Source organism: Galeopterus variegatus, unplaced genomic scaffold (genome assembly GCF_000696425.1).
Source record: "Galeopterus variegatus unplaced genomic scaffold, G_variegatus-3.0.2 Scaffold1962, whole genome shotgun sequence".
NCBI lineage: Eukaryota > Metazoa > Chordata > Mammalia > Dermoptera > Cynocephalidae > Galeopterus > Galeopterus variegatus.
In genome coordinates this window covers 189,284-212,559 of record NW_007728073.1, presented here as the reverse complement: position 1 = coordinate 212,559, position 23,276 = coordinate 189,284, and the positions used below count along the sequence as shown (strand labels likewise).

Below are 23,276 nucleotides of genomic sequence, written 5' to 3'. Positions count from 1 at the left end.
AGCTGTGTCTTATTACCCTGCCACTGATAAGGAGCACATTCAGGATTTTTATACATGGTACCTATTTTCCAGTCCCAGGGCACATAGAGATTGTGTGTTCCTTGAGCTACAAATTATCTCTACTTGATCCTAATACGTATAAGTCCCTTGGGTCTTTCAGGCTCACCAAATCTGCAAGAGGTCCCTGGCTGTGTTCTTTTTTGCCTCTTTTATCAAGGAGGAAGTGGAGTACTGAAAAAAAAGTTTCTAGGTATAAAGCAGATTAATAGAGTGCTTGAAAAATTATGTGGAACACAACTAAACTCCCAGTTTTGGTAGACGTGTTCCACCCACTGCCTCTTTTGTATTCTCTTTTTCAAGTGCAGGTATCTTCTACACAATAGGCTTGACTCTTCCTGCTCTTCTTCAGAAACATATCCAGATTGTGATAGTAGGACAGGAAACAATAACATATTTTGACAGCACATAACACAGTGCGAAGAAACCATGTTCCCCACCCCCACCTTGGCCTCTACTATCTGTGACACCCTAAAGAGAAATTTCCAAACATAAGTCTCCTGAGTGATTGCCAGATGTACACCTTGCCTTATCTCTAGCAGATGGCAGAGATCTTTGAGAAGACAGCAAAGTGTTGGGGCTGGAGGGAAAGGGATGTTTGGAGCTTTGTTAGAGACTAGCCTTAAAGCCTTACAATGTTGCCCATACATGAAAGTTTAAATTTTGGTGAAAGAAACAGTTGTCTGTTACTTGACAAATTATGGAATAATACTAATGTTAAAGGACTTGTTAAAGGATCTTGGAGCCTTATGACAAAGTTCTACACCTATCCTGAATTAGGTCAAGTTAAACTAAAAAGGAAAAGCAGTCTGGTTTGCTTACCACAGTGGAAGTATTGCTTTCAGGTGGAATTCATATCCAGATTGCATTGTCTAACTTGAGGAGAATACACAGGAAACAATTGGAGTTTTTCTTTCTTTTGGTTTTGATATTCAAGTTACAAGAAACTTGCAGTCCAGGAACTGGCTTTGCAGCGCTGACAGTTATCACAGCCAGCTAGCCAAATGTCCCTGTTTAGGATCTTGCTGCTGTTTATGATAATGTGAAGTGCACAATATGCTGTGTATAATTTCCAATACACATGTGCTAGTTATTACCACCAGTATGAGAATCCACCAAGCCATTAATCAAGGCACCCAGCACATCCTGCCAATGCACTTTGAAACTTTACCTGCTGAAAAAGCAAAATTCCCCTCCACTAATGAACACTTTAGGGAAGCAGGCTGGTTAAGAGTGTCTGAGGCGGTGGAGTGACACCACCAGTGAGCCCCCGTTTACAGATAGCAGATGATTTAGCAACAATTGGGAAATATAAGCACGGTTCTACATTTTAGTTTCTCCCAAAGATCTTCACTTTAATAATAAGAGTTAGCCTTTACTGAACTCTGATCAGGAACCTCTTTACATTTATTTTCTCCTTTAATCTAATAATCCCGTGGCATAAATACTGCTATTATCCTCATTTCCTGATTAGGAAACTGAAGCTCAGAGAGGCTAAAGTTCGTTCGCCTGTCATTTGCAGAAGAAATGACAGAGCCAGGGTACCAACCTCGGTGTGATTGACTCCAGAGACCATGCTTTCTGAGGCCAGTCTTCTTTCAGAACCATTTGATGCCTCCAGAGACAGAAATGGTTAATTAGTGCTATTTGCTTCAATGAAAGACAGGAGCTCTTTGGATGTTGATATCTTCCAAACATTTGTTGAGTATTGACTTTGTCCCGTGGTTTTAGATAGGCTTTATCACTGAATCCACCCAATAAACAAACGAGGCATGTTCAGGTGTCCCTATTTTACTGGCAAGTAACCTCCTGTTCTCTCCCATCACCCAGCATTGCCTCTGTTGCCTTCAGAGTTGACTTATTTTCTACTTGGCTGTGTTATATGAGTAGGGCCAAAAAGCCATTGGCAGTTGTAGGAAAGAGAATACAGCAGTGGACGCCCAAAAGTGTGGTGCTCATCCTGGATAGCATCGTTCATGGTAACTCTCTTGATTTCCTCTGTACCTCTCTCTATTTCTTTTTCATGTCTGTAGTATTTCCTTTAAACTGCAGGTGTCATCTGAAGTTTCATGAAAATAGAATATGCATTGGAAGTAGACAGATTTCTTTTCTAATTCTGGATCGTCCACTAAATATCAGTATTCAAATTACTTAGCCTTTCTGACCCTCGGTCTCCCAGTCAGTAAAATGGAGGCAATAGTACTACCTAGTTCTAAGTGTTGTTGCACAGGTTAAATGAGACAACACCTATGGTGTGTTTAGCATAGCACCTAGTATTCTTCCTACACATGAATTACTAGCAGTGCCCTTTAAATGCTAATTGTGTCCCTCTTCTCAACTCCCCACCCCAATCCTCTGTATTAGTAAATTGTGCTTAAAATACAAATATGATAAGGATATTGTTAACTGAGTTGTGGCATCCACAATGTTACTTGCAGGGAGGCGGTATTGAGTAGTGGTTATGAGTTCAATCCCTTTAAGCAGACTGATGGAATTGAAATTCCTCCTCAGCCATTTCCTGTATGACCGTGGGCCAGTTACTTAAGCTCTCTGGGCCTTGGTTTTCTCTTCTTTAAAATGCGTATAACAATAATACCTCTCTTTTGGAGTTTTTGGGAAGGCTGAGTTAGTTAATAAACTATAATCAGTTAGAAAATACTTGGCACAGAGTGAATACTCATAAAATGTTAGCTGCGTTATCATTATTGTTGTTATTGTTACCTGTTATCCTTGTGGCCTCTTATAAGGTTTTTTAAGTAATTGGTTATGGTTAGCTGTGCAACATGAGGCCATGAAACAGATTTTCCCCATGCAAATGGAGCTGCTTACAAGGGGCTCATGGGAGGTGAGTGCTGACCTCGGCCCCATTAGCACTGTTCTCTAACCAGCTCTGGCACGGGACTGTAATGAGGATTATTGAAGTAACATATGGAAAACTCTTATAGTTAGCTCTTGGGAGAAGAAAAAGGCACTAAATAAATACAAGGAATTATTAAAAACTAGGAGACAACCTCACAGGGATGCTGAGCATTGTATGTTACTTGCTATTCTAAGAAGAAACTGGAGCAAGAAGCCAACTTCATCACCAGGTGACCGAGTGGTCTCTTGGCTGCTTTTCAAGGCACGGCAGCATATAGCTTCATCTAAGCAGCTCCCAGACCATCCATAGCCTCTTCCTGACTGCAGGCAGCTCGACTTTCCCACTAAGAAGAAGGGCCAGGGTCCCATGCCAGATGCTATGCCTGCCCCCTCCTCTTCCTGTATCCCATTCTCAAGGAACACCACTGGGGAGAGCTGGGCAGTTGTATTCTAAGTTAGAACCCACCTAGTGGAATATTGATGGTGAGTGACCTATGGCACTAGTGCAGATGACTTAGGGGCCACCAGCGATCTGCTTCCACAGCAGGACTCCAGTCCCAAACTGGGCCAAGGCAAGGGCGTCGTTGCCAAGCCTTGACAGGTCTGTGGAGAGCACACTGCGCTATAATTTTGGAGATAGCAGTCCATCAGTCCCTATTTACAACTTTACCACCTACCCCTGAAACATTCCTTTCTCCAGAACCAATCCTAGCACCAAAATGAAATATATGTGAAGTGGTCTCCAGGTATCAATTGTGAAATGGTGTATATGAGGCATCCAAAAATGAATCAAGATCTGGCCCACCGCCACCACACAGCTTGAGGCCTCTCTCTGTTTTCCCTTTGATTTCAGTGGCACAAGATTAATTTCCATGGCTCCAAGCAATGATTGTAGAAACAGCCTGTTTCTCTTTGCCACAAAATAAATAGTATCTTAGCCATTATATCTGACATTGTAACATCTCAGAAGACAAGGATGTCTAAGTCTCATCATTCAAGAATATAGCACTTCATGACATGTAACTTTTATTTATACTTTTCTGGTAACAATACAATTTTAAAATACTGATAGCTTCTCCACATAATCGTGTAAATATATCGAGATGTCTATCGACTACCAAAAAATTTAAGGTATTCATGTTAATAGTGCATAAAATGAATACTTATGCATAAATATTATTAAAACACAGCCTGTTCTCTCAATTTGCTTGGCAAAAATAGTTTGGGAAAGAAAAAACAAAACTGAAAAGTACACCATTCAAAAGAAAATATAGTATTACATCTCTTCCCTTCGTCATCCAGCTTCAAAGTTGCTACATTAATCATCAAATATGAAATGGATTGAACATTTTGGTATCCTCTTAATATAGAAAAAGTCCTGAACAAATGAAAAGATTAGAAATTAAAATATTTTCTCTGACATTTTAGATTTTAGAAGGATCTGGTTAGTTGTTAAGTTCTTCAGAAAAGTTCGGCTAACTACAATGCAACATATGGTTCACTTACTACAATTGAAGGTTTTCCTTGCTCATGTTTTTTTCTTCAGAGATCAAGATTAGTTATTAAGATATTTAAACAAAAAGGTGTTTCTAAGGCTGCTAGGAAGACAAATTATAACAGTGTGTCCCAATAATAAGCCAATGTGTACAAGGTGACACATGCAATCAAAAGTAGTTGCAGTAAAAGTCCTGGCAGCTTTTCACAGCCCCTTCAGGTGGTCACTCCATTACAGTGCACCCCTCAAGTTAAAGAACGCCCACATATTTGACATTTATAAACAACAACAGCAATAAAAAGAATTGTAGATTTTTCTTATTTTTTCAAATTGTGTACTTAGAACAAAACTGCATCGTTTCTCCTTTTTTCCCTTCCTCCTTTCAGTCACTGAAGTTCTCCGGGGTTGTTGACAGCTTCTGAAGGTGATTTGACATGAACTCTCCCCTGATTGCTAGTTTGTCTGCTCATGTGCTCCAGAGAGCTCCAGAGGTGGTTCTGACCCAACAATTTCATAGCTATTTTCTTCTGCTTCCTCTCCTCACCAGAGCCCTCCCAACATTTCAGACAAAGGAGAAAGCTGAGCAGTTTGCAGTAGGAACTAGAGAGATGTTCGTAATGCTTCAATTTTTAAATCTCTCCATATTCATTAGGAACAACTTCTTTGCAACTTGAGAGAGAAAAATTAAAAATCTGTGCCATAATGGAGGATGAAAGTGGGCCATCTCACTGTAGAGATAGACCTAATTCTATATGAAGTCATAAGTAAAAGGTTTTTTGGTCCTTATGGGTGTAAGTTAATATGAGAGAATGCTCTCAGGAAAGAAAGTATAAATACTATTTGCCTGAAAGGTAAGAGACTGGCCAGTTAATGCTAACAAATCCAAGGAGTTGGGAGCCTCTTTGGAGGTAGGAGATGGGATGCTCATTATTAGAGAAACTTGGTGTGGAGGCTTTTGCATCAAGCATCTGCTTTCAAGTTCTCTTCATGAATGTTCTTATATGCTGATATCTTTATTTGTACACCAACTTTTCTGCTGCAGCATGAAAAAACCTAACTGTATTCCACAACTACCCTACTTAATGTAGCTACAATCACTCTTACTCTGTTTTGTGTTCTTGGTGGCATTGCCCTGTCTGAAATTATTTTATATATGTGATAGTTTAAGTGCTTATCCTTCTCCCCCTGCTCCCATCCCCACTGGAGTAAAAGCTGTCTGTGAGCAGACACTGTATCGTCTTCTCCTGTGCTTATTCAGATCTTCATTTTGTTTCACAATTAGCTTCTTTATTCTCCCAAGAAAATTTTCAAGATCCAACCCAGAGGCTGCTTGGGGAATGGAGCTCAGATTCCTTTGACTTGTATAAGAATCACTTCATGGTTAAAAGGCATCCTGTTCTTAGGACATTGACTCAGCAGAGCCAAGAACTTTCCTATAAGCTATTGCTTTGTTGTTAAGGAAACACAACAGAATACAACCCCAACATGTCACATTCTACATATGTTCATTTATGATGCAGTGTGACATTTTTCACTCCTCTCTGAAGCAAGATGAGATAATCCCTGGCTGGTGAGAATTTTTTTAGCATCTCTTTGCAGCAATAGGTCTAGTTTTAAGACTGTATATTAAGTGCATAGGACAATGTGCTAAACATTTGTTTTCTTTAATCAGGTTCAACTTAATTCTTATTGTGAACATGTTTTCAAGAAATATGCAATGGCCCTCATAGCAGTGGAAATAATCTTCATATACAAAGACTAATATTATAAACACATTAATGTATAACCCAGTTCTAGTGGAGGTGCTCTTGTATAGGAACAAAAGTAGGAGACTAATATTTAGTTCCATATATCCAAAGTCAGAGACTTATTTTCTTAATTTGTTTTCTGTGCCTCCACAATGGATTCTTCCTTAGTTTTTGTAAGAAATTAAAACAGCTGGCTAACCTTATTGAATAAAATGCATCAAGCCCCACACCAAAAGCTAAATATGCATTACCCTGTTTAATCCTCATAACAAACAAAATATGGGTTTAAAAGACCACAGTAGTTAATGAGTGATGAAATGATAATACAAGTCTCTTTTAAGAACATAATTGTCCTAAAAAGAATATATTTCTTTTCAATTTTTAAAATGCTGCATAGATTGGGTATTCTAATGCTATCATGTTTTTCTTTAGATTTCCTTTTTATACATTTTAATAAACTTAAAATGTATAAAGTAATATTTGTTTTTGCTTGCAGTAAATAAATAAATAAATACAGAAAGCTCCAAAATGAAAAGTGAAACTTCTACTTTTAACTTCCCTCAGCCTCAGCCCCTCCTCTCAAGATAACTTAAAAGTTACACAAGTTTCTCGGATAACCCTCTAGAAATCTACTGTTTTATTCTATGCTGTTGAGGTTTTATTGGATAATAAATTTTTGACAGCTTCAACTAACGTTTTAAAGGCTGCATAATATTTCATTGTGTGGGATACCATAATTGAATTGCCAGTTACGTCTTTGATGAACATTTGGGGAAAGCTGAGTATTTTCCTACTAGTTTTTTTAAAAAGTATGAAAATAAACATCCTTGTCTTTCATGTCTTTGTGTCCCTGTGTAAGTATATCAAAGCATAACTTCCTAGAAAGGAAGCTGCTGGGTCAAATGGCATGTATTCTAAATGTTAATATTGCCAAATTCTCTCTCTAAACTTATACCAGTTCCTATACCCATATTAGTTACCGCAACTTTCAATTTATGAGTGTTAGCTTGTATTTTAAATGTGTTCATTTTTCTTTTGGATGTTCGCATAGCTCCCAGCTGGAAAACTACTGCATCCATCCCTGCCACCACCTCTGCTGAGAACTCTATACATAACATACTTGTGTAACAATATTACAAAGTACAACATTGCTTTCTGAATATCTCTTTCTTTCCTACTTTATGTAAAATATGTATATTCTGATGATATTATTTGCTAAAAATATAAATGTACTTAAAATAGCTTTATAAAGATTAAGTGATATAATTCAGACTTTGGAAAATTAGATCCTACTCACAGGGGAGGTGGGAAAATGCCTTTTCAGGATCATGATTTTATTTAGCTAATTGCAATTCAAAGATTGATGCAAGAAGGCAAAGGGTTCATGAATGAAGTCAGTTTTTCCTGAGGTTAGGAATAAATCTATAAATTCTGGTTGTATGAATTACTGAAGAATTATTGTGCAGGGATCAATAAATCACTTCTAAAGCAGTGTTAGAAGACTGTTCCATCTCCTCAATATTCTAGTTACAATTACATTATTAGGCTCCTGAGTGTTAGGTAAACTCATTCTTTCAGCTTTTAACATTGCAGTAAATGACCTGGCAACAGATTTAACATTTTCTTTGTAACAGCCAATGTTAACTCTTTAGTCACTGGCCAGAAAAATTCTTTCTAATCCTACCAGAATTTTAGAGCTATTAAGTACTTTAGTTCTTAGTCACTTAGAAATCATAATGACACTTTACAAGAAGAAGAGGTAGGAAATAGGAATTTCTAATCCTCAGTGACTTAAGGGTAAATTAGAAAAATGGGAGGTCATAATTTTGAATATCCGCATGTTATGTATATTTGAGCAAAAATACAAATTTGCATCTTATTTGGGAGAGTTGCTTTTGAACAAAAATAAATAGCTAAAAATAGTGATTCTGCACAAGCAGCTAAAGTCTGGTTTTCTTATAGTTCTTTTTGACTTCTCAGCACTAACAGAAAATACATACCTGACTTGGCAGAGGCAGGGGTGGCACTCCACACAGCAGCTGGGAGGCTGGCACCCTCTCTGGAGGCGGGATTTGAGGGTTAAAATGTTGAGAGGCAGGTGAAGATGGTGAAGACTCACACATAGTGTGACCATGGCAGGGAGCTCCTTGTGCAGAGAAAGGCACTTTTCTGTCCCAAAAGATAATTTCATGGGTGTGCCAATCCCAAGCATAAATCATAACTTTTTTTCACTATCTTTAGGTGATAAGTATGTGATTATCCCCCAACAAGAATGTTGAAAAGTCAGAAAGGATATCAAAAATTGGGGGGAAAGGTAGGATATTAAGGAAACTATCAGAATACATGTGCCAAGTAAATTTCATGAAAATTATTCTTTAGTTAAATATCAACATTTTAAAGATCTCTTTTAGGCTCTCAAACGAGCTTTTTTTTTTTCCTTTTTGTCTTTTTTACTGACCGGTACGGGATCGCAACCCTCTGTGTTGCGCCTGCGCTGCGCCCAGCCAGTGAGCGGGAACCGGTCACCACATGGGATCCGAACCCTCGGCGGAAGCGCTGCTACGCTCCCAAGCGGCGCACTCTCCAGTGCGCCACCGGGCCGGCCCTCACCTCAAACGAGCTTTTAAAAATGAAATTATACCACATTGGGTTTGAATTTAGCATGTGATTTCCTAACACAAATATTTTAAAGTTAGAGGTTCTATATAAATGAAATTAGGCTAAAACATGAACCTCAGGAAGAAAAACTGGAAACTTTAGTGCATAGCAAGTTACTAATGAATATGAGTAAATTTAGAAAGCTTTGCTATTAGAGAAAATACTCCAATGTCACATATTGATTCAAGTTTTTGTACAAAGTATGAAATAGTTTTTTTAAATATATTTTATGATGTAAACTGTTTGCAAACAAGGAAACATCATAGACAGTATTTTTTGTACTGACTATAAGCTCCATTTAACAGCTAATGCATCCGCAATAAAACATCCTAATTTAAAAGCTCCTGGAAATCTCGAGTTATCTTGATTAAATTAGGTTAATCTAGTAAATGCATCATAATTAAGAGGATTATGCTAGTCTTTAGTATTCAGCACACCAGGCATTACAGTTTTGTCCCACTTTCATGCATCAGCTGTCGATTGCTTACTAAAAGAAAAGAAAAGTTATAGCACCCATTATTATAGTCTCTCAATCAGTTATCCATCTAGTTCTTGAATTCTCTCTACAACATTCCTGCCAACTATTCCTTCATCTTCAATATCTCTAGTGACAGGGAATTCACTAATTCATTCCAATCTATCCCATCTTTGGCACATGGAATAATTTTAGCCATAAGAAACCTCAGGGAATTTTTTTGGATTCTTCAAAATTGACCTAACATAGTACCCATACAAGTAGTTTTAACTTCAAACAACTTGTAAAAACCGTTGACCAATGGAACACCAGAAGCTTGTAGGGAGACTGTGACCATTCTTGCCCAGAAGAACGGAAAAAAGGCTTCTGTGTGAAACACGATTTGCATAATAGCATGGACTCCACCTTTTTTTAGTACAGAGTAATTTTTTGTTTCCTACCATCTATAAATTGTCAGAATGATAAGATAGTGAGGAAAAGCTTTCTTACAATGTACACAGATTTGAAAGCTGCTGGCCACCCTTCCTTGTCACAGGCAATTCTTGGGAGCCCCCAAAAGAGAAAGGGCTGAGGCAGGGATCATATTATCTAGTTATTCTGATATGCACATGTGGGTTCTGAGAATTAGAGTTGTGCTCCACACGACAGACTTTGACTGTACTGTTTTTTTCCTGCATAGCAAACACATGCAGCCATTATCATCAGTGACATTTGTAAATACAAAAATACACATATTTTTATTTGCTATGCAAGCAAAGGAACTATAGTAATTTCCTATAACTAGTGAATATCATATGCTAAAGCCTTTTTCCTTTCTTCCATTCCCCCGGCAACACATAATAGTTTTAGAGATGTTTTGTGTGGGGAGTTCCTGTGTGTAATTTTTTTTTTTTTTTTTTTTGTCTTTTGCGAAGTCTGTAAATGCTTCTAAAGCCAATTTTTAAAAGTTGATAGCTTTGGGGCATGCAGGAGATAAGCTCTAAATGTAGCCAGATGGTGGAGGGCTCTAATTGTAATCAGAAAGGAGAAAATTTTCATCATGACCTAACAAAATCTGTTTTTTTCAAAGAGAAAGATTAAAGTCTGTATTCGGTTGTAACATTAATTTTTACACTTTTAGAAAAGTCTAGCCTGTTAGAATGAAATGTCAGCCCTAGGTAATTTGTTCTGAAAAACCAACTAAAGGGAAACATGCCATTTTATTCATTATTCAAATGGCCAAATAAAACAAGGTATAATTAGTCCCGACTTCCTGTTCTTGCTCATATACCTGAGGCCCCTCCCTGCTCCAGCTGCAGCTCCACACACCCAGGATCCAAGGGGAAGCAGTACAGGCAGCTCTCTCAGGCAATGGCTCACTTCTCTGCAAATTCAAAAGTATGTATTTGATCAAAATGCTTGGGAGGAGGAAAGATATTATCTAGAGATTACCCGTGTGGTTAGAATAAGAAAGGTAGTTACAAAACAGCATTTGCAGGGTGTTCCAGAACCTTTCAGGAACTTGGTTGAAGGAGCATGTCAGATGGTAAATCCAGGCGTATGTGTATATGGGTACGTGGTGTGTGAGTATGTGTGTGTAAAAATGTTACTCCCCATTTTTTAGGAAGGCTTCATTATCTTAGCCGAGATAGTTGGCTAGCAATATAATTTCTTCTCCCTCTCATTTTTCATTATTGAATTAAAAGAGTTCTTTCCTCACTGGACACTTTTATTTATTATAGCTCTCCTTGGAAAGCCAGCCTCTAAAAGAAAAAGGGAAAAGGATTCAGGAAAGAGAGTGGCTTTGAAATGAGTTAGCTAGGAAAACCTTAACTTAGAAAAATAAAGAGAGCAAATTTCTGTACACACAGTTCCTGACTAAATGGGGCCAATTTACAGTTTAACTTTGCATGTGCATACACTGTTTTAGGTGCTTGTTTTTTGGTTCCTCAGAGACCACACTAGCCACATTTGAACATCAGTAGATTAAACTAGAGCCAGAACACTGTGAGAGGAGGCCACTGAGCTCTTCCCAATCCTGACAGAATAACCACCAGACCTGAGAGGCCAAAGTCTTCCTTGCCCTGAGCAGCCAAATGTGGTTCAGCTGATGAAACCTCAACCAAGAGGTTGAAGGCTCATTTGGAAAACAGATGAAAGACAGAGAAGCAAGCCCTTTGCATTCTAAAGTTATAGTTTTTTTTGAAAGAAGGGTATTTCCCCCTCATTCTCTATCCCCATTTTATTCTGTTTCCTTGTCCCTTATCCATAATCAGGATTAGATGGCAGCACCATTAAGGTTAGAAACTGAGGGGCTAATTAAGAACTAGGGGAAATTTTAAATGAAATCTCCTGAACTTTGACTGAGGAAAAATGTTCCACTTTTCAGAAAGAAGTTGTATTCAATGTAGTTGCTTGCGCAATGCAAAGGTATAACTGCTGAGCTTTCTAGGAGTCCATGTATGAACTGTCTTACCTGGGTTTCTGTAATTCCATAGAGTTGGAGATACCAAGAAGTGCTGCTGCCCCTTTACCTAGTTTGGGTTTAGTCCTTTTGATTCTCATAATTCTGAGGTAATTTTTGTATCTCAATGGACAAGCTCCAAAAGCATAGAAGACTCACAGCATTGTCTAATAAAACATCTCCCATTTTATCTTCTTTAGAATGTGATCCCAGTTGTAACAATAGCTAATAATTACCTGCCATAATTGTAGCAACAAAATAGCTGAATGTGCACCTCTAGCTGTTTTATGTATGCAATTTCTCATTCTCAGGCTCTCTCTATAATCCATTCTTTCCCCCAGTGCTTTGAAGGCTTGGAAGCATTCAGTACAATTTTCACAATATAGGTAACTTTGAAGTGTGACTTGTCCAGTCATGCTGGCTTATTTTTATGTTTGCATAGAGGATTGATGAGGATGAATTTATTTTTTTAACTAACAGGTGTAACTTAGGAATTTGTGAATGAATGAAAGAAGGGTTGGAAATTTTTTTCCCCTCATACACTGTGAAATTTACTTTTGTCTGCTGGTGGGAATGAATCACATTTGCAAAGAGTCAAACTATTCACTAAACCCAAAATGACATTTTCAAGTTGCTCTTGCAGTGAGCTATAAGTAGGACAACTGCACATCCCGGTTTTCCTGGAACAGTAATCATTTATTCTGGTCATTATTAGTGGTTACCTATTTCACTCTCAAAAATGTTCTGGCTTGCTCACCCTGAGTATTTTCCAAAGTGGGGGGAACAGTATTTTCACGTGCCATGGCAAAAGGGCAGCTTGTCAAAATAACAACAACATAGAAAATTCTTGTAATTAACAGTCAAGGATAAAATGGGAGGCTAGAAATCAGCAGTTCATGTTGATTCCTGTGTAAGAAAATAATATTTAAAGATAGACTATTAAAACAAGCAGAGCAAATATGTTTCATCTCAGGTGCCAATGCTAGTCAATTGGTATTTTAGCTGCCATTGCACCATTTGAGAAGGACTCTGAAACCAAGTCTGGGGTCAGTGGGAAACAGAGCTTGCCCTATTACTGATGTCTGTCATAAGCACTGGAAGAGACAGTTATGAAATATGTGCCAGGTATTAAATTTCACTATCATAGAGATGGGATCTACGTGATAATGCAACACAGTGTTTTCTAAACTGTGTTCCACGCAACACTGATCTTTCAACATGATTCTCAAAACATGTGTCCCATGGTTAAGTAAGATTGAGAATGATGCCTGCCATATTTCTCTCTTGGAAATTCAGGGTATATTGGCACAGTCAAAGCTCTAAAAAGTTCTGTAGTAAAGACAAATGTTTAACTTTGTTTAACCCAGTGCTTTGAAAAACTATTTGGCCACAGAAACTTTTCAATGTTATCTGTCAACTTGCTGCAGAACTAGTTTCTTGGGACACAGCTGAGGAAACTAGTCTAGCTCATTCCATGCATTTCACAAGTAAGCAAACTCAAGCCCCAAATGAGGCAATGATTGGACCACAGACAGCTTAGCTGGACTGGGGACCAGGCAAAACCAGAACCCAGGCCTGCTGACTCCCAGTCCCAGGTCCATCCTACTGTATCACCAATGTGGAAAATATTAGAAGCAATCTCAAATTTTAACAGCTTCTGGTAGTGCAGATATTTAGCGTAGATTCCACTTGCCTATCTTTATAGTTTTTTTTAAGGATAGTGATTAAATATCTGCATGCTCATAGTGTCCAGACACAAAGCTGCCACTCATGGTTGAAACAAAACAAGGATAAAATCATTTCTAAAGTTTAATTTTATCTGGGCTGGTCTAGTTCTCTATTTTATCTTTCTTTCTTAGGATATAAAGTGATTATTGAGGAATGAATTACTAAATATGAGTCTGGTCTGGGTTCAAAATCTACTTTATCATTTCCTGGGCTTTGAATTTCAAAAAGCCAATCTATTTTCTGGACCATAAGGTTAAAGTACATCTGTTGTCCACACAGATTTAGCTATTGGCCTTTGAGCTAAACTCATGAAATTATAGCCATAGTAAATTTAGACAAGGACTAATTTCACTTCGGTCTGCCTATAAATCCACATGACAGAATAAATATGGTGTGTCCTGTAGTTAATGTGAACACATGTAAAAAATTAAGAAATATTTGGTGACAATACAAAAAATACTCCATAAAAATTAATTGGTGTTTAATTGAGGATATATGAAATGTGATACTTATAGATGGTCTAACTCTGAGCTTAGGCATAAATGAAACTCATCTTGGGCATAACTTGCCAATTCTGTTTGGTGGTTCTCCAGTTCGTGGCAGAGCACTGCCTTTTCTTTAGAAGAAAGGAACACCTGGAAAACATAACCATTGCTGAACTACTTATCTCTCCAGGGTCTTTTCCTATCCTTTATTTTCATTATAATAGCATTACAGAAACTTCCAGGAAGCCATGTGGTTGCTTGCACTTTGGGAGAAGGGGGCAGCTGGGGACTAAATTTGCCATCCTGCAATCATCCTTGACATCCCTTTGAAGATAAATTTTTACAGGAAGTAGAAATGAGTGAAGTTGTGAGGAAAAAATTGAGACATCTTTTATCATAACTTTGTTTCCCAAGAGCATAAAGAAACTGACTTAAAGGAGAAAATAAAACTCAAGTGTTTTTAAAGGTTTTTATTTAATAAGCACCTCATTGTTCCTATTAACTGGCTTCTAAGATTTACCATTTTGCTTAGCAGAGTTGGAGAGCATTGGCCAAGATTCATTGATAAAGCTTTATAAGTGTTATAAGTCAGATTTGTTTCATTTTAAAAGCCACATGTTTAAAATACAGCTCAGAGAAAATTCCCATGATACGTAGTTGTGGTTCAATAAAATAAAGATAGCCAAAAGAAATTGTCATTCATAAAATCTATATTTCCTGCTAAGTGGTAGTATTAGAATAGATATTGCTAGTCAGCTTGTAAGCCAAGCGATGCCATCTGAGATCATAGGACGTCATTGCGAATATGCTTCGTATAACTTCGTATAATGTATGCTATACGAAGTTATTACGTCTCCTAACCCTTTTACATTTTATTTCCAATTAGTACAAGGTTATTTTCATACCCTGTTTATGGCCTTGAAACCTGACAACCATTGCCAACTGGTTTATTTCCATATTAGCAACTCTTAATTCCTTTGAGGGAGGATGTACACACACACTAATTTTTCAAGGTTTGCTTCTCCAGCTTCCCTCAGCTCCCTGTTATGTACCAATTACAAAGCTGCTTAGCAGCTGCACCAGAAATTAGAGAGCAGGAATCAGTAAACTTTGTTAAAACATGTTTACATCCGTAGTAAAAAGCTTGATGAAAGATGAAGCTATAAGTATTGACGAAAATGAATTATCTGTTCATGTTCTTTTTCATTACTGTAGATAAATGAGAGTTGTCTATATCTGAAAGTATGACAACAACAACCTCACAAGGTTGTTGTGAAAATAAAGTAAGATCATATTTTCATATAATAAGCATTCAATAAATATGAATTCTCTTTTCTCTACTTTGGATTTATATGAGTCCTTAAGAACTATCATTGTTCCTAAATATAGTATCATCTCTTCATCTTAACTATGAGATTGTTACATATTTTAACAATTTTATGGTAAAAAGTTCAAAATGTGATTAAAGTTGAAATTTATCAGCAATTCGGAATGGGAATGTAGATAATAAGATTTTAATTTTCCAATACGATATCCAGTGTCGTATTCACTAGATAAATGGTCACCAGTTATTAGAATTGGAATGAATAAAAGTACTGGGGTGTCCTCAAGCCAAATTATAGTTGAAATTTATCAGCAATTCGGAATGGGAATGTAGATAATAAGATTTTAATTTTCCAATATGATATCCAGTGTCGTATTCACTAGATAAATGGTCACCAGTTATTAGAATTGGAATGAATAAAAGTTCTGGGGTGTCCTCAAGCCAAATTACACCTAAGTAGATACATTTACATGCTTCCACACACACTCCCCTCTCAAGCAAACCCCCTCTCCACTTTTACCCTACAGTAAATAGAAAGGGCTTTCAGAATCTGGAGGAAAGGGAAACTATCTTCTAGAAAGAGACCATAGTGAGGGTGGCAAATGTGTTTTCTTCAGACTTCAACTTTAGTTGCTTTATAGCCTAAATAGTTATGCTGAGGATTCTGAGACCTCCCGTTTCACTAGCAAAGAACATTCTGACCAATTAGTGATGTCTGCTACAGAAGAAAGGAGGGGACAGAATGTCTTTGCCTGTGCCATGCATTTACCAAGCCTACGCTTGGTCCCGTTTTGTGTGCTTCACAGTTTAGCTCCTCACACCGGTATTGCTTTTCCTAAGCTGCACTAGCAACCAGAATTAAATGTGGGAAAAATTTCAGGAGGTCAAAATGAACAGACCTGACTTTTACCTCTTCTTTAAGGAATATTAAATGTTTTGAGTCCTTTGCCAGAAAGCTGATAGAATTATGACCTTTAAGAAATTTAACTAAACAAACATGACCATAGCACACATATCTCATCCAGTGTGTGATGTCAAAACATCCAAACTCCAAATTTCTTTAGTTTAGATAAAAAGGTAATTTGTCTTTGATCTGCTACGTAAAGAGTGGACAAGGCTGATTTCCTCTTCTGATATATGCATTAACTAGATCATTTTGAGTCTAATTTTATGCTTTTAAATTGCACTTCAGTTTGAGTTCGTTTGAGGCAATAAACCTCTCTCCATATACATCTTAAAGCAGGCACTGTGATGGGTGTTATTTAAATTATTTATCTGCTCAGTCCTTTCTTCATTTGTAAGCTTATTCTTCTTTGATTAGCTCAATGGCAATGTTCCATGTTTTAAAATGAAGGTCTTACTATTATTCAGGTATGCTGAGGCCAACAGATCAGGAGATGATTATCGCTGAAAAGATAGTTTGTTACTCACAGTTTCCAGGAGGAGGGGGCATGCCACACCACAAGAAGCCACAGAGGGAAGCACCAGGGTTGGTCAGGAGGCAGAAGGAGGGAGGGGAAAACATGGGCAAGAGCCGTTATTGTGGTTTCACAGGAAGGGACAGGTGAGGCAAGGTCAATAGATTTAGGATTAGTTAGTTTGAACAATTCCAGCAGGCTTTCAAGCAGAGTCATTATCCCAGGTTGTCTGGTATCTGGCCCTGGGATGATAAAAGGAGGGACACAGTGACCCTTAGTATAATAGCCCAGTAGAGGAGGTGGTGGGGACATGGGCTCTGGATTGCATATGAGAAGCATGCTCCCAGGATAGTCATTTACTATCTCTAGGAATTGGCTAGCCCTGGGAGGAGCAGTCTCTTCAGGGTCAGCAAGGCCCCAGATGTCAAAGCAACAGAAATACAGAAAATAAAAAGGCATGATTAATACATTCCATACATTGTGCTGGAACCTAGTGAATAAGTTAATAAGACCAGGCCTCTACTCTGGAAAAACTTACATTCCAGTAGAATGAAACTTTCTAGGCACACAAGGCGTTCATTTCAATATAAAGTGGAAAGTTAAGTGCCATGGTTGAGATAAAGACAAGGAGCTAAACCCATTGATACATTTAAGGACCAAGTGTGGGTGCATACTCTTCTTAGAAACACAATTATGCCCTAGTGTATTTCAAAGAAGCTAAGTTGTTAATTACTTGCATCTTTCATCAGATAATTTTCTACATCATTTCCCGGAAATTTTTTTTATCATAATCACTAAATAAACACCCTTACATTTAGCCAAAAACATTAGAATCATCAAACTTTATGGTGAGAAAGTTTCACCTCTTCATACAGATGAGGAACCTGAACCAGGAAGGCTAAATGACTTTCCCAAAGTTGCAGTTGAGACTCTTTGCTCGCCAGTGCTAGCTCCAATCTGCAAATGGTTCCAATCGTAAATTAAACACACATTTATATAAATATTGGCCAGGAACCATGCTGCCCTCTTTGTTTCTATAGAAAGTCTGCCATCCAAATATTTGCAGTTTTTTCTCCCTCTTCTTGGGTCCCACCCTGTCTTACCACATTTTAACAAGATAGAACTGGTCACTTGACAGCATTTACATCAGTAACAATCTGACTCTCCGTGTGAAAGCAATTTAAATGGCTCATGTTAATTATTCTACTTTCTGCCAGATTTGGACAAATTTAATCTTTTCTCTGCATTATTTCTACCGTGTTTTATATTCTGAGATGCTTTTTAAATTTTATTCACTGAGCTGGAGAACAAAAAGCATGAGCGTTTAGAAAGCAAAAAACAAGTCAGTCTAGTGGTTTGTAAGCACCAATCACTACCATATGAAACTGCTGAAGAGTTTTATTATGTGATGAAGCATTTCAGATGACTAGATAGACATGTTAAACTGTTGCAGAAAATGCATTTGTTGCCTTAATTTCTCTGCCAGTATTAAGGTATATGTCAAGTTTTTATTGTGTTTTCTTCAGCCTTACACTTATTGTTATTGCTCAGTTTATAATTGCTCTTCATTCATTTTGTTAAAAGTGCAAGTTCTGTGGAATAAATATTCTAGAAAAGCATTCCGTAAAATGCACATGAGATGTTAGGAGGTGCTGAGCGAGAAAGAATTTCATGATCAAATAAGTTTAGTACAAGCTGGATTAGACAATCTTATTAAACACATTTCTTTTCTGCAGGATTTCTCAGGCCCTTTAATAAGGAAATATGAGTTGCAAATATCAAGAAGTGAGATATAATATGTAGCATTTTCCAAATGTATCAGGCCACAGATCCCTTCACTATTTGTTTTTTCATGGGAAGCATATTCTAAAGTAATGTGTGGCAGGTAGTAAGTATTTTTAAAGCACCAACTATATGCAATACACTATAGATCAATAAAAAATCTTTAATGCTTTTCTGTAATCAAGAATTAGTTGATTTTATAGGTGGGGAAATAAGGCATAAACACATTAGCCATTGAATAATGGTATAAGGAAACAATAGAGAAGAGATCACAAAGTGATAAATGATCAACTGTCAAGTGAGTGATGTTAAAAATATTTGAGCACAGAGATGGGAGAAAGAAAAAAAGAAACAAAAAGAGCACATTTTGCCTGTTCTCATGTGCAAGAGATCCAGGATACAAAATACATAAAATATGATTGCTATATTGAAGAAGTGAATAACCTAGATGGAGAGCCAGGACTCTGAGAGTCAGGTTAGTGCATCCAGAATGTATTAGACCAGCACTTAAACTTCATGTGCATGTGAATCACATGAACTGATTCAGTAGATCTGGGGTGAGAGTCAAGATACTGCATTTCTTAACAAGCTTCTGGATGATGCCAATGCTGCTGATCCAAGGGTCACACTTTGAGGAGTAAAAAGCAGGAGTTGGCAAGCTTTTTCTATAAAGGTCCAGATAGTAAATATTTGGGGCATTGAGGGCATACAGGATGTTGCAACTCCTACTCAGCTCTGTCTTTGTAATGCAAAAGCAGCCATAGACAATATGGGAACAAATGATCATGGTTGTGTTCCAAAAAAACTTTATTTATGAACTCTGAAATTGGAACTTTATATAATTTTTTATGTCACAAAATATTATTCTTCTTTTGATTTTTTTCCAAGTATTTAAGAGTATAAAAACCATTCTTTACTCATGGCCATATAAAAACAGGCACTGGGCTTACAGGCTGTACGTTTGCTGAGTTAGAGGACAAGATACTGTACTTACTTAGAGAGTTGGCAGAGATTTCCTTGTGAAGGACATCTAACCAGAAGAAATTAATCTTTCTCTATCCTAAACCTCCTTGTATTTTTTCATGCTGCATTTTCTCTCTAATGGTTGATACGTATCTTTTTTATGGAAGGTAAAAGCACTCTAATTGACAGTACAGACAGACAAATTTCTCAACCAGTTTGAGTTTACCAGGCATTATTCTTTCTATCATCTGCTGTATGTAATGCAATGCCTTCACATAGAAGAGGCTTAGCAAGTGTGTATTCAGTTGAATTTAGTCTGTTGAAGAAGTATTTTTTTAGCTTGACCTTAAGGAAGAGTGGTTCCTAGACAGGATTGATGAAGAGGGTAAGGAGAGAATCCCAAGGAGAAGATAGTGCAGGCAAAGAAAAGTAGGCAAGTAATACTTGAAGGCTATGGAGGGAAAAATAAATTCATACAAATACTTGAAAGAAACAGAGGATTAGTATAAGAAAATGGTAGAAGATAAAGTCAGGGCCAAGTTCTATGAAAGACCTTCACAACAGATCTGAAGTTTAGGGAATGATGTATGTAGGGAAGAGTTTCAAGAACATTAATCTGATGACAGAATATAGGGAGAATTTGCAGTTTACTGGAGATGAAGAGATCAATTAAAACACCAAAGCCACAGTCAGTGCTCATGGATAAGGATCTAGAGTATGGCTTTGGAAAGAGAACAGAATAAAGGGACTGAAAGATGGCCCTAGGCTGGAAAGTTCTCCAAGACTTTATGACAACAAAGAAAGCCACAAAGTGCCCTGGAATCAAGAAATATTGCCCTCCTCAACATAATATGGGTTGCATTTCATAGAATGCTCAGATGCTTGGTTATTTTATGTTCTTTAATTCCCAAAGTCATATCTGTTCTTTTGTGAGTATCCCATATTTAATTTTTAATGTGGTACCTGGTGTTAATACTGAGTATTATCAAACTCATTTGCTTCATTAAATTTATTTTCAAATTAAGTATAGACAAATACCCATATTATGAAAACATTGTCAGTTGTCAGTGTCATATTTTCACAAAAGGATGCCAAATCCAAAGATATTTATAGATTAGACTCAGAGAAAATCCCTAAGTGCTAATTAAGAGTTAAATGGACAATATAGTCAGAGACCTCAGTCCTTTTAGTTATGGCACATTTCTACATATTTCTTTAAAAATAAATCACATTTGGGGGTTTTTTTTAGGACAGCTTTTGGGGGGGTGTCCTGTGAAATGTACAGGCAACCCACTGCTGTTGAGAGTTTGAGGTGCTGGGGGAATAGAGGAAAGTGTGAGAGAGAACCCTTGTTTAAACAGTCTGGCAGGCTGCAGTCTCCCCCCGCCAAGGTCCTGGTTGTATGGGAAAGGAAAAGTGCTGACCGGCGAGAATGACTTACAGCATGACTGCTACGTCTCTCTGCATCTTGGAGGCCAAGGAGGTCTGCTGGAAAGTTTTGTAAATATCACAAACCTGGAAGACATTAAATCTGTTACTGCTCAGCTGACCAGAAGTCTTAGGGTCAACCAAAATATTGCTGCCATGATTTTTTAACACAATGATAAGTTTCCCTTAATATTTTAGATATTTTGAGCATAATGTTTATATTACTTTTGTGTTTTTCTTTAGATAAGAATAATAGATAAAATGGTAATAAATGTAGGAGGCATTTATTATAACACATTTTACAAGACACTTTGAATTTCTGTTCCTTTTATTTTGTAACTGAAGTTGTCTTTTCAGGTTTGACAATGTCTCTTATTTCAAGGCTGATAAAATGTACAGAATACTTTATGAAGGAAACCCATGGGGATTGTCTATTATTAATTTCACTGTCTAAAATGTAGAGTTTCCATCAGTAACATTGACACAGATCTTTTTTTTTTCTAATCAAACAAACATCTCATTGCATAGCATCCACCCTTTCACTTGTGCTTCACTGTTTTAAACATCATCATTTTCTTTCTTTCTCTCCTGTCCTTTGACCTCCATGTGGCCTGCAGATGGTTCTGTGAGGGGAAGGAGCTGCACAACACTCCTGATGTTCAAATCCACTGTGAGGGTGGAGACCTCCATACACTGATCATAGCAGAGGCCTTTGAGGACGACACCGGTCGCTATACCTGTCTGGCTACGAACCCCAGCGGCTCAGACACAACATCTGCTGAGGTGTTCATTGAAGGTAAGGAAGGGTGCATGCATGGTCAAGGAGCATGACCAGTCTAATAGCTTGAGTATCATAGGACGTCATTGCGAATATGCTTTTCCAATGCAAACAGCATAATGGTGTTGTGATTCAAACCTTATTTCTCCTGAAAAACCTTATACGTAAATTGAATGGTTCTGACACTTAGGCACACATTAACTATCTCTAATGTCAGCATTTGTTCCTTTTAATTTAAAACATTTCAGCTACATTAACTTGAATTTATTTAGTGTGTGAAGTACCCAAATTATTTTTATCTTTCTCTAGTAAATGAAGTATGGGAACATAATTAAAATACCATATCAACCGAAGTGAAACTATAAATGACTTAGGAAATCATTCATGGGAATTTTAAGTGATAAAATATTTTTGAATGTTCTCATTTTCGTGAAATTCTAGAATTTTGCCTCTTTTGTTAAGACTTCATTATTTCTGCTAAATGTACTATGAACTTGCGATCACTAGGTGAGAATAATTTCAAGTATCAATGTTGTATCAAAGAGGGGTAGGCAGAGAATGGAAATGGAATAGAAAATTGTTCTATGAATTCATTTTTTGCAAGACTCAGCCTCTAGGGATTTGGAAAACTTGATATCAAAGTATCATAGTTTACATAACTAGTGTATTTTGATCAATACCAATCATTGAAAACAGTTGGAAGTGTTCCGAGTGCCAGTGTTTCCACTGTCCCTAAATCCATAAATTAGTTAGTAACCTGTTAATTGGTTGCTTTTCCAAATAGTAGTTAAAGTATAGAAAGAAGATTAAAAATCTTTGAGGTCTCCACTTTTTTTACTATTAATAGCTCCAAATTTCCTCATTATTTGAAGTGGAAGAAAGCAGGATGTGAACCATCATTTACAGCTCCTTCATAGCTTTAAACATAACTATTACTGTTGACTAAGAGCATGTACCTTTACTTTTAATAAAAGGATCCTTCCCATTGTCTTTGGAAGCAAATATCTTCAAGCTCCTCAGGGGACCTCGTCCTGGTAGTAAAAGCAAACATTCTACATGTGATAATAACTAATACTTACATGGCACTTGTAAAATACACACACATGCATACAAAATCATTTAAACTCTACTGTGAGTCTGTGAGGTATTATTAGTGTATCTTTTTTATAAATGAGTAAACTGAGACCCAGAGAAGTTAAAAGGACTCATTCAAAGTCACACAGGATTTGAACCTAGGCAGTCTTGCTCCAGAGCCCATATTCCTAACCACTATATCAAACTGATACGTATTTCAAAGTGCTACATGAACAACAAGTGAATGAAAAAAAAGATTTTGACATTTCACTGAGTTAGGAACAAGTATTGGTTGTGACTGGGCTGTGTAGTAAACTTCCTGAAGTATTTTAGAGTACAGGGAAGGGAATTGAAACTTCCATAAAAAAATACCTGTTGGCTAATGATGAACAGATTTGTCACCATATCCAAGTTCAAATAGAGCACCTTTAAATAAAATGCTTTATTTGCTTGCAAGATTGCTGGAAATGATGGTGAATTTTTGAGTCTGCTGCTTGTATACTACAGATGTTAAAGGAAATCACATTAGATTTAGGTAAAAGCCTATCAACTGAATTCAAC

General features: G+C 37.2%; 1 protein-coding gene across 1 annotated transcript in view; it reads left to right on the top strand.

Moving 5' to 3' along the window:
* Window positions 1–23,276, top strand: part of LOC103596227 (palladin-like) — a 196,507-nt gene that overhangs the window by 126,267 nt on the left and 46,964 nt on the right. Inside the window, exon 2 of the mRNA XM_008579817.1 lies at window positions 21,481–21,659. Coding sequence (XP_008578039.1) covers window positions 21,481–21,659 — 179 coding nt within the window. The remainder of the gene's footprint in view (window positions 1–21,480; window positions 21,660–23,276) is intronic.